General features: G+C 40.2%; 1 protein-coding gene across 3 annotated transcripts in view; it reads right to left on the minus strand.

Annotated features, from left to right (window-relative positions):
* The window catches only part of LOC114475477 (glutamate receptor 1-like), a 71225-nt gene that overhangs the window by 16712 nt on the left and 39254 nt on the right, over positions 1-15259 (minus strand). For all 3 annotated transcript variants that reach the window (XR_003675470.1, XM_028466319.1, XM_028466320.1), the window contains exons 14-15: positions 5574-5772; positions 176-423 (exon numbers count right to left, since the gene is read on the minus strand). Coding sequence is in view for 2 of the 3 variants with exons in the window: in XM_028466319.1 (XP_028322120.1) it covers positions 176-423; positions 5574-5772 (447 nt within the window). In the remaining variant the exon portion in view is untranslated. The remainder of the gene's footprint in view (positions 1-175; positions 424-5573; positions 5773-15259) is intronic.

Here is a 15259-nt window from a genome sequence, read left to right on the forward strand (position 1 = left end):
ATGTTCTGGTTGAATTTGTCCTGCCTTTGTTTAGATATTGCATTTATTTTAGTTTCAATTTGTTAAGAATGTTAGTGTGTGTGTGAGTTTGTTTGAGAACCACTGATGTAACCACTGATGATGTAATCTGATTACTGCTACATTCCAAACCAAGCAGTGAGTGACTCTCTTGTACCTGAGTGGTGATCCTTTGGGCGTGGCCACACCGTAGCCTTTGGAGTCCAGGTTCCCGCCCACTTTCATGGTGTCACAGGGCTTCCTCTGCTCGATGTACTCGTTCATAGACGACTCTAGCAGATACGCGTACTTTCCCTTTGCCTTTCGCACGCGTATCACGCCCTCATTGGTGTTTTTCACAAACACAGAGGGGTCGGTGCTCCGCATGTACGACCACATCTTCTCAAACACGGCAATCTTTGATCTCTGAGGTCACAAAAACACACACACACACTTCAGTCAGGAAATCACAACCAAATTTATGTTTGGGCTATGGTTTCTGTTTCAATAGTCAGGCTCTAAGCCCCGCCCCTAAAAATGTCAGACTCTTCTGGTCTTGACATGCTGCTGGGTCTAGATTGGCCATCTGGCAGACTGGGCATCTTCTGGGTGGGCCATCAATCCAAAGTGGGCCCCACCGGTTCGTTTTATTGACGAGCGAGTGGAGGCAGACATGATAACACGTTGTCAAAAATGGTCCAAAAGTAGCAAAAACATAGCAAGAAAAGACTGTAAAGTTACTGTGTAAAGTGTCAAAAAAAAAAATACTTGCAGAAATAGACAAAAAAAGCGATATTTATTGGCAAAAAGTAGCTGAAAGTCTGAAAAAAAGTGTCCAAATTTTTCGAAAAGTGGCAAAAATGGGACAAAGAAAGTTGCAAAATGGACAAAGGAAATAGGTAAAAAGGGGTTAAAAAGTTTCTCCTTTTAAGGTTTTCTGAGGGAATAATAATTACAATTAAGACAAAGAAGCACATGTTGAGAGTCACTGAGTTAATAACAGCTTCTACATGGTGGCACTGACTGGTCTGGACACTAAATTCCAGGGCTGAATTTTGTCCCAGTCCACCTCTGCTCTGGGGTGAAGGAGTTATTGCCATCATCAATGTTTAGGGACAGGGTCTAGGGGTGATGGTCTCTAAAAGGTGACGGGGCGTTTGCTCTTCACTATCACCACTAAATTGGAAATAAATCAATCAATTAGGCCTTCAGAAAAATAAATCTGTTCCAGTGGAGATTCTTACGACTAATGGAGAGGTTTGCTCCGAGACTGATTTGATATTGTTGTTAAAATGGGAACAAGATTATAGCACGCTCTATGGCTGTGATGGATTGTTTTTTTGATGAGGGTTTTCTTAAAGACACTTGTTTTATAAAAAATGTGTTAGAAATTGAAATCAATAGTGCACAATTGGGGCAAAATGAGGTGTTAAAGTACAAAAGTGATATGCTCAGCAAAACCAAATAAAGCAGTTTGTATTGACGAGCAACCAAATCTTTTGGTGTATAAATTATTGGGTTATGGCATTACTGGTAAATTCTATGATGCTGTCAGATCACTCTATAATTACATTACACGTGTGCAGATCAATGGTTTAAAAACTGGTTAGAATCTCACCCCGTTCTGTGTAAAACAAAGAGATGTGTTTTACCTTTATGTGAATTATCTATTAAATGAAATTAGGGAAGCCAGTCTGGGTATTTGTATTGATAACTTTAATTTAAATCTTTTATTGTATGCTGACGAGACTGACTCTAAACACAGATCATGCATTTTAGGAAAAAAAATGAAGTGAGAAGTAATTATAATTGTATGTATGGTCTGTCATACCATTGATTGATCTTTAATGAGTTTTCAAGGGGAACAAATGTTTTGTCAGGTTCTGCAGGAAGAGCTTTCGGTTCTAAAGTAAGTTCAGTTTTTCTGTGTATAAACATGTTTGATTCTATGGTTAGTTCAATTCTCTTTTATGCTGCAGGTTTATGGGGTTTCAATGACTCAGATCAGTGATTCTTAAACATTTCACACTCCTGTACCCCTTCAGACATTAAACCTGAAGCCATGTACCCCCTTACTGCTGCACACTTAAAAAAAAATAATGAAATAATACTGAGTTTTTCAACCTCGGGGTCGTGACCCCATGTGGGGTCGCCTGGGATTCAAATGAGGTCCCCTGAAATGACTAATAATTTATAATAAAAAAAATACTCATTAAAAATTTAATACATTTTCACTTTCTTGAATATAAATTTTGTTCAAATAAAATGTAGTATAAAAATACCCGCCATCTGTCACTTTGTGTACTAATCCTGGCAACAACAAAACATCAAATACTAATTTTAAAAAGATTAATAAAAAAAAAAAAAAGTTCCTGGAAACACCAAAAATTGGTGATATTAAAACGGGGTCACGACCCAACAACGGTTGGGAACCACTGATGTAATTTCACATACGATGTAAACCTACAGTAACACGTTTCTGAATTTTACCTTTCCTTTTGAGGAATAATGTATAGTAAAAAGAACTTTAAGGAACGTAAACTGGTAAAGCAATGTAGCTCTCGTCATATTCGTGCGTTTTTGATGAGATTGCTGCTCTGTCACCATAGGTTGTCTTACATTGGCTATATATGTAGAATTTGTGGCAATGCATGAAGGCTCCTGACTATAGGTTGATTTATATTCTAATTTTCAATTTTTCATTCATGTACCCCTATGACAATTTGCGTTCCCCTGGGGATAGTCGTACCCCACTTTGGGGACCTAGGAGATAATGTTAATGCTCTCCAGAGCAGGGCTATTAGAAATTTTTTTGGATGTGCATAAGTTTACAACCAAAATAGCAGTAGATGGACATGGAATGGGACCCATGCCTCATAAAACAGAGGGTAGAAATGTTACGCCTCATCCAGCTGCCAGAGCACCCAAACTATTATCTCTGGGCTAAAGAAACAACCATAATATTCTCAAATTATGATTTAGATTATGTGTCTGGAAATAAATTACAGTATAATTTGAATTTGATAAAACAAAAGATGATTCTAGATTTTCAAAAACAATGGAAATATGACATATGCATAAAACCAAAGCTAAGACATTATATTAAAGTTAAAAAGGAGTTTCAAACAGAACCATATACTGTATACTGTATACCTCCCGAGGAGCACTGCACATTTGTCTAACCCAGATGTTTTTGGATGTGTTGGCTATACAGAAAAGAGACTTTTGCTATTGTCTGTTTTATTTTCAAAGCATGAGAAAGAAGAGAAGTTTTGGATCCAGTCTGAGAAGTTTACTGCAGAATGTTTAAGGTCGGATACTCTTTGTCAAATGTATACTCTTGAAATCCGGCCTGTGGTCATCTTTTAGTTATTTATTTTGGTTCAATGTCAAAACAGTACTTGGATCAATTAATCACACATTCACAGTTAAACTTAATCTTTAACAAAAGTCAGCATATGGTGCAGAACCTTCTGAGTTCCATTCCCCACAGCATCTGACCTGAGAGTGAAAACCCTCCTCCTATACTCCAGTCCAGTCGTGCTCAACTCTGCAGGTGCAGCAGATCTCCCTGATAGGCATGATGACCTGTGACCTGGCTGTGCACTTTGTGCCAATCTGTAACGCTGACAAAATGATGCAAGCTTCGGAGCCACCAAAGTCGGCTCCGTTAGCTAAAGGCGGAGCTTTCAACATCTTTTAGGGCGGGGGTAGACAACTCCAGTCCTTGATTCCTGAGACTTTTAGATATGTCCCTGCTCCAACACACCTGAATCAAATGAATGGTTCGTTATCTGCTTCTGCAGAGCTTGATGACAACACATTGGTTTCAACCAGGTGTGTTAGAGCAAGGAGACATCTAAAGGTCTCAGGACTCTGGCCCTGTTTCAGGAGACCCTCCACTGTTTTTACAAATCTGGTCTAAACTCTTTGAAATGTACTTATTAGAAGATCTAAAATGCATCATCATGCACCATATTCATTTAATTGTCTTTTAAAAATAGGACTACTACTAAAGTGTGCGCTGATGCTCTAGTGGCTGAAGTTAGTGAGTAACAGTAACGTTTTGGGATGGAGTCTTTTTATCCTCTGGGCTTGTGTGTCTTTACCTGGCCTTGATTTATTCTAACTTCAGCTATCAAGGCATCAGCCCACATTGTTTAAGGGAGAGAAAAGGTCCCTTAGGAGAGCTCTTTTTCTCTGCTTCATTGTCTACTACAAAACCGCAGAGTTGGAACTGTCACCCCCTGCGCTCAAAGATTTTTTTTTCAGGTCAGAACTGTCTTTATTCTTTTCTGGTAAATAAAAGAGTGTTACATTGGCATCTTTAACTTTTCCTGGTTTTTTGAAACAAATAAAAGCAGCACAAGTTTTCATTTTGACTGAAAAAGCTACTAAATGATCTAAAAATCTGCTAAATGATCTAAAAATCAGGCTGAATGCTTCACTTCAATAGAAATCAATGGGATGTTTAGAGGCAGTGGGGCCGTGTGACATCATCAATCACATGATTACAAGATGGAGGAACACAGGCTCTAAAAGTGAAGGGCGAACGTGAAAATGATGATTTTTTTTAAAGTTTACAGACGTCGTTTGGCATTTTTGTAAGCGAATAACAGCATAAGATGCCAAAAATATTCATTTACACCAAACTCTTACACACACTGAAGCTCTATTTCCATTACACTCTGGATAAAACTGCAATAAAAAATTATAATGAAACTAAAATTTTGAAAAAAACACTCGCAAAAAAGTTTTGACGCTTTCATGAGGAGGTATTTCAGACGTTTCGATATTGAAATGTGTCGCAAAAGCGCTATGGAAACACTTTTCCCACAATTACACATCACAGGGCGTGGAGTACCTGGTCACATGATCACTTCTCTCCAAGTAAACATGACGCGGTAGGTGTGGACAGAAGAAGAAACCGGGACATTTCTTAGCATCATACTTAAAAAATTATTACTGCCACATTAGACGTGAAACAACAAAGGAATACGGAGTGTTCTCAGCAGGTTTGGAGCATCCATCTTCCTGTGGTGAAATCTCGCGGGATGAGATTTTACGGCAGTTGCAACGTTCAATGGAAACACCGTCAAAGCGCAATTATACTTTGTCGATATTTAGAAATATCGCTTTTATTTTGCGAAAATATGTAATGGAAACCCAGCTATAAAGTGAAAAGGATACAGTGTTTGTCTACACTCTGGTCAGACCAAAGGAAAAAGGGGCGGAAGCCTTAGCTTATGTATAGCTCCGCCCATTTGACGTCTATATGACAAAATACAATTCTAATTGATAAACAAAGCAAAAGTATGTGCATCATACTGTATGAGTTCCCTGTGAGATTTATTATTAAATTATTCCTGGTGACTGATCTGTTGTTCTCAGCCTCTTTTATGTTTGGTGGGTGGGGATTAAAAGGCTTAAGGGGCGGGGCTTGTTGTGGTGTGAGGGCCTATTACGAACCTTCTTCTCACAGGAAAAGGCCTAACATCTTTCAAAGCTGCTCTGAGAACACACACACACACGCACGCGCACGCACGCACACACACACGCACACACGACGTCCTCACCCTGAAGAACTCTTTAGTGGAACCTCCATCCAACGTTCCGTAAGCAATCTCCGTCTGCTTGGCCAGGTCTTCGGCTCCCTCGATTGGAGACACCATCCTCTCCACAGTGAGGAACGCCGCCAGGTTGGCCGTGTAGGATGAGATGATGATGAGTGTGAAAAACCACCAGACTCCGCCCACAATTCGCCCAGAGAGAGACCTGAGGCAGTGGAGAGGGGAAAATCCAGCTGTGTCACTTTAAACAGGTGAGGAACGCACACGCACACACACACACAAAATAAATGCAATATCCAAACAAATTAAACCAGAAAAGCAAGACAGAAATGCTCTTAAAGACAAAAATATACTGAACTACTTTAGTCCAATCAGTGACATCATATTAACTGTTTTAAATGTTAAATTATCAACATTCATGTCAGCATTTAGAATAACAACTAATTAACACAGGAGAGAACAACGGTTTTCTTTGTGCTTTTGTTATTCTGTATATTTTTCACTCATTTTTGTAATTTTCTTGTTATTTTGTATATTTATTTTTTTCATACTTTATTTTTTGTTCCTTTTTTATGCAGCGTATAAACACTGACAAAAAAAACAGTAAAAGCTGTGTGCTGGGCGTGGGCCTTGGCTCCTCTCGGGCGGGGGGTTTCAGGGCCCTCCCCTCGGGGGGTTGGGTGCTTTCTCGGTTTCTCGGATGTATAAGTGGGGGGGCGGTGGCTGCCTCTCGTTTTGGGATCTTGGGGGCGTCTGGTGGGTTGCTCGGCTGTGGGGGTGGGGGGCCTGGGGCTCCACGGCCCCCACTCTTTCTGCTAGCTTGGCTGCATCTTCGGGGTCCGGGGCAGTGCCTGGGTTTGCAGTAGCGGTTCTTGCATACACTGGTCTACGATGCACTGGCACGCCTTGGACTGTGGGATAAAACTCATAGTGGGCTTAACTTTAGACACGTTGATCCTAAACACCTGATTTAGGTTTTACCACTCACTTCTTCTCTCTGCCCACAGCCACCACCATTATAGCTAAACTTAATTAATCTTAAGGTTAGTCACAGGAAAGTTGATGGTCTGTAGATGTTGCAGGAGGTGAAGTAGAAATGTGCTGAGTCATTGCACAATGTGATTTATTTTAGGGTAACAAATTGTAATATCTTGATTTTATTTGTCATTAATCATTAATAGCCTCTGTAAAAAAAAATAGAAATTGTTATTTCAAAAGTTTTTTGTTTTTTTTTAAGCTATCGGGAGCCATTGCAAAAGAGTCAAAGGGCCACATTAGGCCCTAGAGCCACAGGTTGCAGACCCTTGCTCTGGGAGAACCACAGCTGAACATCTGTCCTGACATAGTCCATCAGTTCTGGTCCCTCCATGATGATTTTGAGGAGCGTGTACACTCAAACTCGCACGGATGCAACCAGATACAATTTTCATTCGCACACACTGAAAATATACTCGCATATGCGACCATTTTGGTCGCAGTCTCGAGGCCTGCCTCACCATGGGTGTGCGTGTCCTGACTTTTGGGATTATTAAAAAGCCAGCGCCGGAGTACCTCAGGGCCCGAGAAGACTCAGAGTAAAAGTAGTTCAGAGAGATAAGAAGGCCCAAGACCATTAAGACATTTAAAAACCAGTAAGAGAACCTTAAAATCAATCCTGAAACACACAGGGAGCCAATGCAGCGATTTTAAAATGGGTGTAATATGTTCCCGCCTCCTGGTCTTCATCAGGACACATGCCGCTGAATTCTGTAATAATTGCAAACTTGAAATAGTCATTGTGGGAAGACCAGAAAGCAGGGCATTACAGTAGTCAATCCGACTGGTGATGAAAGCATGCATTAGCGTCTCCGTGTTGGCCTGAGAGAGAATGGAGCGGACTCTGGCTGTGTTCTTCAAATGATAAAAACCTAATTGTGTTATATTTTTCATATGAGGGATAAAAGTAAGTCTAAAATAATGCCCAGGTTTTTAACTTGTGTGGAGGGAATCAAAGCTGCTGTTTGAAGTTTCGGCCTCAGGACCAAGAACTAAAACTTCAGTTTTGTCCTGACTGAGCTGGAGAAGGTTTTCTGCCATGCAGGATTTGATATCTAAAATACAATTAAAAAGAGCATCCATTGGACTGGTGTCATTAGGAGACAGAGATATACAGTTGTGTATCGTCAGCATAAGTGTGGAAGTTGACTCTATGCCTCCTGATGACATCACCAAGAGGGAGCATATACAGATTAAATAAAACAGGGCCTAAAATTGATCTCTGAAGCACACCACATGTTATTTTATGGAACTTAGGAGATCATATCCAAACTTACCATAAAAGTTCTGTGTGAGGTAAGATAAAACCAGAGAGGCCCACCAGGTGTTTGAGTCTGTTTAAAAGAAATGGTGTGGTCTAAGGTATCAAAAGTGGCACTAAGGAACAAACACTGTTAGCTTTTTAAACTCCAGGCTGTGCCTAATGTCATTTCAAATCTTAAAATCAGCTAAAAAGTCATTCAGTTGAATAAAAACAAGTTTTTCTAAAATTGTACTTAAAAATGCTAAGCTGGATATTGGTCGGTAATTGTTCAAATCCATCCATCCATTCATTTTCAGACCCACTTATTCCTGTTTATCAGGGTCCCGGGGGTCTGCCGGTGCCAATCTCCGGCTCTCATTGGGCGCTGGGCGGGGGTACACCCTGGACAGTCCATCACAGGGCAACACAATTGTTCAAATTATTAAAATCTAAACAGATTTTCTTCAGAAGGAGCCTCACCACTGCTGCTTTAAAGGCCGCAGGGAAAATTCCCATTTGAAGAGAGCAATTTATAATGTTTAAAAGTTAATCCTTGCAAGATCTATAAAATGTTTTAAAGGGGGGGTATCATATTTTTTTTCAGGTACATAGTACCATTCTATAGCATACTCAAATAGCTATGCTACCCACATTTTTTTGGAAAATGCAGCAAATATTAAAAAAAAAAAAAACTTAAAAGAAATTTCCCTCTGTAGCACACAGATCATGACACCTCATTTTCGCTGCCTGTCTCTTCACATCCAACTTGTTTTACTTCACCAGTCACACTGCTATCAGTTCTGATAAAGACAGAGGACAACATGTACCATCGGAGAACAAAACAACAAGGAAAGAACATGGAGTCAATGAGCTTCCAGCAAGAAATAAAAATCGCCAAAATGAAGAGGTCAACCCAACCCCCGCACCTCAGGACCCACCTGCTTCACCCCAAAATTCACCTACTTCCACCTCATCCAGCTTCTCTCCTACCCCTGCCTTCTTGGATTTAACTGCCCAGATGAACGAGCTGGTTCTGGCTGGCACAAGACTAACACCCCACCCTTTACCCCACCATGGTCAATCTGCACCACCCATCCCTCCTCGACGATACCAGGCTCAGGATCACTCTTCTCCTCAGGCCAGCTGTGTTCAACTTAGAGCGACACAGGCCTGATGTGTGCTGGGTCCAGACTGCAATAGCTCTATTTTTAGGAACAACCAGAAAAAGTCAGGGCCTTATGGAGTTAATGCAGCTTCTTTAATTCCTGTGGTGACAGGTAACACAGGTAAAATTGTGAAATTAAAGAAAAGCAAAAAGCTTTATAGAGATAAAAATTTGACTCCTATAACATGTCATCCAAAAAGTCCACCAGTGTCTCCAGTAAAGTCTTTAAAATTAGCTCTTCTTAATGTTAGATCTCTTGTTAACAAGTCACTAATAATTAATGATTTTATTTTGACACATCACTTGGACTTTTTATTTCTTAATGAAACATGGTTGAATGATGGTATCAGTAATACTATTCTCAATGAAAGTGCGCCACAAGACTTTATTTATTTAAATAAGTGTCGTACTTGCAGGAAAGGTGGTGGAGTTGCTGCCATTTTTAAATCAATATTTCAGTGCAAAGAAATAACATTTGGTGATTTTATCTCCTTTGAATATATGTCATTCTTACTGAAGGGTGATTCAAGAGTTCTGTTTTTAGTCATTTATAGACCCCCAAAATATTCTGGAGAATTCATGGATGAGTTTGCTGAACTGCTGTCAGTTGTATGCACTGAATACAACTTTTTAATAATAACAGGTGACTTAAATATTCATGTAGACAATAACATGGACAATACTGCCAAAGAACTGTATGCTTTAATGGATACTTTTGGTCTTACACAACATGTGACTGGTCCGACACACACTCAAGGTCACACTTTGGATCTGGTTATCTCTAAAGGTGTTGATATCTCTGCTGTTGATGTAAGAGACTTAGCTCTATCTGATCATTTCTGTGTCTTTTTTGACCTAGAGACTGTAACATCTGTTCCCCCTAGTTATGTGTGTTTAAAGAAAAGGTACATAAATGAGAACACAAGTGCACAGTTTATGGAAGCCATAGCAATGACACCAACATTGAGTGCTGAGACAGTTGATGATCTTCTGGATGAGTATAATAGAAACGTCTGTAATGTCATAGATGTGGTGGCTCCAATCAAAACTAAGAGAAAACCAAACACACAGAAAACACCTTGGAGGAGGACTGAGATAATGCAGAATTTGAAATCTGACTGTAGAAGAGCTGAGCGTAAATGGAGATCAACAAAACTCCAAATTCATCTAGAACTGTACAAAATAAGTCTGCGAAAATTCAATGATGGCTTGTTCAAAGCAAGGCAGCAATACTTTTCTGAAATTATTGCCAAAAATGTCAACTCTCGCACGTTGTTTTCTGTTATTGAAAAGCTCACAACCCCCCCAGATCAGATAGCCCCTGAATTACTGTCAGCTGGAAAATGCAATGAATTTGCTGTATATTTCAATGAAAAAATACAATCAATAAGGTCAAACATCAGAACAAACCAGCAAAATCACAAAGAGCTTGAACAGCTTCAACCACTGAGGGATGAGTCAATTACAATGTTAGAGTTTATTACAGTGAACCCAAAAACAATAGAGGAGACTGTTCAGCAGCTGAATCCATCAACGTGTTGCCTTGACACAATACCCTCAAACTTCTTTAAAACTGTTGTAAAGTCAATTGTCACTGATTTGTGTCAGATAATTAACTGCTCATTCCAATCAGGCACCGTACCAAAATCCCTGAAAGTAGCTGCTGTGAAACCGCTGTTAAAAAAGAGAACACTGGATGCCTCTATACTGGCTAACTATAGACCAATCAGCAACCTTCCATTCATGGCCAAGATCATTGAGAAGGTGGTCTTCAACCAACTGAGTCAATTCTTAACATTCAACAAAATATTTGATAAATTTCAGTCAGGTTTTCGTTCTCATCACAGCACTGAAACTGTTCTGATCAAAGTGATCAATGACATAAGGTTGAACACTGATTCAGGAAAAGTATCTGTTCTCATTCTGTTGGATCTAAGTGCTGCATTTGACACTGTAGATCATACAATTTTGTTGCACAGATTGCAAACATGGGTTGGACTAAATGGAAAAGTAATGCAATGGTTTAAGTCATACTTGGAGGAGCGAAGCTATTTTGTAAGCATTGGAAACTTTGAATCTGACAGATTACCAATGTCCTGTGGGGTTCCTCAGGGATCTGTTCTTGGACCCCTTCTGTTTAACCTTTACATGCTTCCTTTAGGACAAATTTTACAGAACTGTAAGGTTGATTATCAGAGCTATGCAGATGACACACAACTATATCTATCACTGAACCCAGATGACCATGGTCCCATTGAGGTGTTGTGTGACTGTTTAGAAAAAGTAAACTGCTGGATGAGTGAAAACTTCCTTCAACTAAACCATGACAAGACGGAGGTGATTGTCTTTGGTAACAAGGAAAAGAGGACTGCTGTCAGCAATTATCTTGAGTCTCGATCTTTAAAAGCTAAAGACCAAGTCAAAAACCTTGGTGTTCTGATTGACTCAGATCTTACATTCAGCAGTCAGATCAAATCTATCACAAAAACAGCCTTCTACCACCTAAAGAACATCTCCAGAGTGAAAGGTTTAATGACTCAGAAAGATCAGGAGAAACTGGTCCATGCTTTTATCTCCAGCAGACTGGACTATTGTAATGGTCTTCTGACAGGAATCCCCCAAAAGAGCATCAAACATCTACAGCTGGTTCAGAACGCTGCAGCTCGGGTCTTAACCAGAACAAAGAGGTCAGAGCACATTACTCCAGTTTTAAAGTCTTTACACTGGCTCCCAGTCAGCCTCAGAATAGACTTTAAAGTTCTGCTGCTGGTGTATAAATCTGTGAATGGGTTTGGTCCAGAATACATCAGTGACATGTTAGTCAGGTATGAACCCAGCAGGTCTCTCAGATCTATGGACACAGATCAGATAGTGGAGCCCAGAGTTCACAGTAAACATGGTGATGCTGCTTTTAGTTGTTATGCTGCAAAGAAGTGGAACAAACTGCCAGCGGAGCTGAAGTCAGCATCCAATGTGAACATTTTTAAATCAAAGTTAAAGGCACTTTTTTTCTCTACTGCATATGATTGAGAGAGATATTTTTTGTCATGTTGTTGATGTAATGATGATTTTACTGATGATTTTAATTGATTTTACTGATGATTTTAATTGTTCTTATTGATTTAAATGTTCTTATTGATTTTAAACAATTGAATGTTTTATCATGTAAAGCACATTGAGTTGCCTTGAGTATGAAATGCGCTATATAAATAAATTTGCCTTGCCTTGCCTTTAAGAAACTCCAAGCTTGTCTGACGCGCCCATGAACACGCCCCCTTCAGTACTCATATAAACACGGATGGATGCTGTTTACTTCTGTTTTTCCGTGAGCTGTATTTGGCTACTTTCTACATTTTTACATCGCTACATTACATTAGAATGATTATCAAAGTAACGTATGGACGGAGATCACCGACACACACACACACATGCTTACCCGTGCTGCTGCTGCTGGTGCTGTAGTCCAGAATAGAGATCACATTGTGTCAGTGTAGTTATTAATACACTTTCAAATAAGCTCTTGTTTTAAAGCAGTCATCTGAAAAGGCAGGCAGCTACTACGGTGAGCACACGCAGTTAAGTAAATGAAAAGCTAAATCTGCAGAGGCGGGTGCTGTGGGCAGGCACGGTGCCAGGATTTTTTCTCTCCTGGTGCTGAGGGGGTGCGGGATTACTATTTGGGGGTGCTGAGAATCATTATTTTTTTCTCAATACTATTACTTTTATTTATTGTTTTCTTCAATAAAAGAAGCTATAGCAACACAGCATGTGAGGTATAAATGTAGTTTTAACTGAATTTGGTCAAATAATATTTAACAAAATACTAAAACATAATACAAGTGACCACAGGGCAATAACAAAAAAATAAATGCATTATAAAAATCATGTGCAAAAGTGACCTATTCAACACCTGACAGCCACTCGTGCACCTTAATAATCAGCAATAATCAGACAATAAATCCAAAATGTGAAACGTTTCATATGAGAAAGATGCGTCTGTTGTTGTGGTTAAGATAAGATAAGATAATCCTTTAATGATCTCACAATGGAGAAATTCACTTGTTACACTTGTTCAGTGCAAATGAATCGACAATCCTCTGTACATCTTGGTTCTTTCTGCATGTATTGATAGGCAAGATTGCTGAATCGAGGGTTTGCCATTCCGTTCCTCAGGTACATTTTAACGCGCCGCATGGTGGAAAAACTGCACTCACATGAAGCGGAGGTGACAGGCAGCGTGATGGAAATCTGTAAAAGTTTGTAGAGGTCCTCAAATAAGTATTTGTACAGTTTAACCATGGACAAAAAATCCTGCGTGCTGCTGACAGTTTCACGTTGTTCTTTTTTATGTTCCAAGAGTCTGTGCATTTGGTGCACTTCAACCAGTAGGTTGTCTTTTTTATCCCATAAAACTGCGCCATGGGCTCAAGGCTCTCCTTTTTAAAGAATGTGGCGTTTTTAGAGTTGAGTTCTGACGTGCCAATGAAAACTGCACCTGCTTCTGTTGAAAACTGTTGTCTCATTTCATTCACTAGTCGGTCAATGACAGGGTAGAATGATGCTGTTGGGAGTCCGTCCGGGGATACCATGGATGATTTGACGTGGAGCTGTAACTATATAGTCGTGTAGATGACGAGGATGTTGTTGATTGTCTCCTTTCTTGTGGGAGCTACGGCGGTTTTACGACACCGACCTTTGCGCACACGGCCTCAGCCTTTGCTCAATAAGGCGCTCCAAGATTCCTCTGTGCGCTTTTCAATTAGGCTCATGATGACCGAGTGCGCGAGGTTCTTGGCTGTCTCCAGCAATAAACCAGGGGACTGCAGCGTGTCTGACATGAACTTTGCTGTGTGAATAAGATCCTCAACTAAGAGAAGATGGAGGATGAATTCAGCATCAATGAGTAAGATTAATGACCGTGTGTCAGTTGATCTGCATGGATTTGGTTGCGCTTTAATGTCATTTAAAGTTGCAATAATGGAAGGGTTTTTTGCACTGCCCACAGTGCGTTGTACTGGCAGGACCAGCGTGTATCACACAGTTTCATCAGTTCAATGGGCTGCTGAGAAGACTCCAGCTGCCTTTGCTTATTAATAAAGTGGGCATGGACAAATGACCCAGTGAAAAACTTGTAGATGTCATGCGTTATAACAAAAAAATCCCCCGCTGGCTTTACATTTCTGACAGTCCACCAAAACAAGATTGAGGAGGTGTGCATGAATGTAGATTGCTTGAGGGACCTCGTCTCTGATTTTCTCCTGGACCCTATTGTGAACACCTGACATTAACGCAGCCCTGTCATAACACTGAGGGGGGTGTGATCACTGTAACATTTACTCAGCGTGTCTTTGATCGTAGCGAAAAGTGACTCAGCATCTAAACGTCATCTGGTGTAAAATGGAGAAATTCTTCTACAACACTAACATTTTTCACGTAGCGCACCACCACAAACACTTGTTCCGTTATGCTAAGGTCTTTACTCTCATCTACCATCAAGGCAAACATTTCAGCATCTTGTATTTCACTACTTATCTGATCGCTGATCATATTTTCATAATGTCCAGAATTTCATTTTGTCTGTACTTTGCATTTTTCGGATTGTCTGCTATTTTCTTGTCAAATTTGCCTATAATCTGTAAAAGTTCAAGGAAGTTTCCCTGGTTGACGGCCGTGTCATTCTCCGTGTCTCCTCTCTGTGAAAGTCCCTGGTATGCAGTGAAGTGCAATGACTCCACAACTGCTCTCATATACTCTCTGTTCTCTCGCACTATTTTTGCATGTCCATCACTCAGAGCATTACATATTGTTGAGCCAGACTCTTTCTGAATAATCCACTCATTCCATGCAACCATAGCATACTTGTGTGTCTTAAATGAAGTTGTTTACTCTTTTCTTCTTAATAACAAAACGATCCATTGCAATGCATTGCTAGCTCACCCTAAAAACATGCGCGAAAAAGACTCCTTCTTCCGTTCCGCCCCTCCATCCCCCCACACACACGCTAGGGTATGTCAATAAATGGTCACCACATTGAATGGGGTAGAAGCAGGGATTACAGAACGGTTACTTGTGAACTTCTTTATGCTTTAAACTCAAGAAATTAATGATAAAAATATTTTAAAATATTAAAATAAAATGCTCAAGGGGCTTAACTGGGGCTACACAAATTCCTGCCGGGGATATAGCGCCCCCTAGCCCCGTTGTAGCGCCATCCCTGGCTGTGGGCTGACCTAAGGAAGAGAACGTAGG

The sequence above is a fragment of the Gouania willdenowi genome, chromosome 14, assembly GCF_900634775.1.
Source record: "Gouania willdenowi chromosome 14, fGouWil2.1, whole genome shotgun sequence".
Taxonomy (NCBI): domain Eukaryota; kingdom Metazoa; phylum Chordata; class Actinopteri; order Blenniiformes; family Gobiesocidae; genus Gouania; species Gouania willdenowi.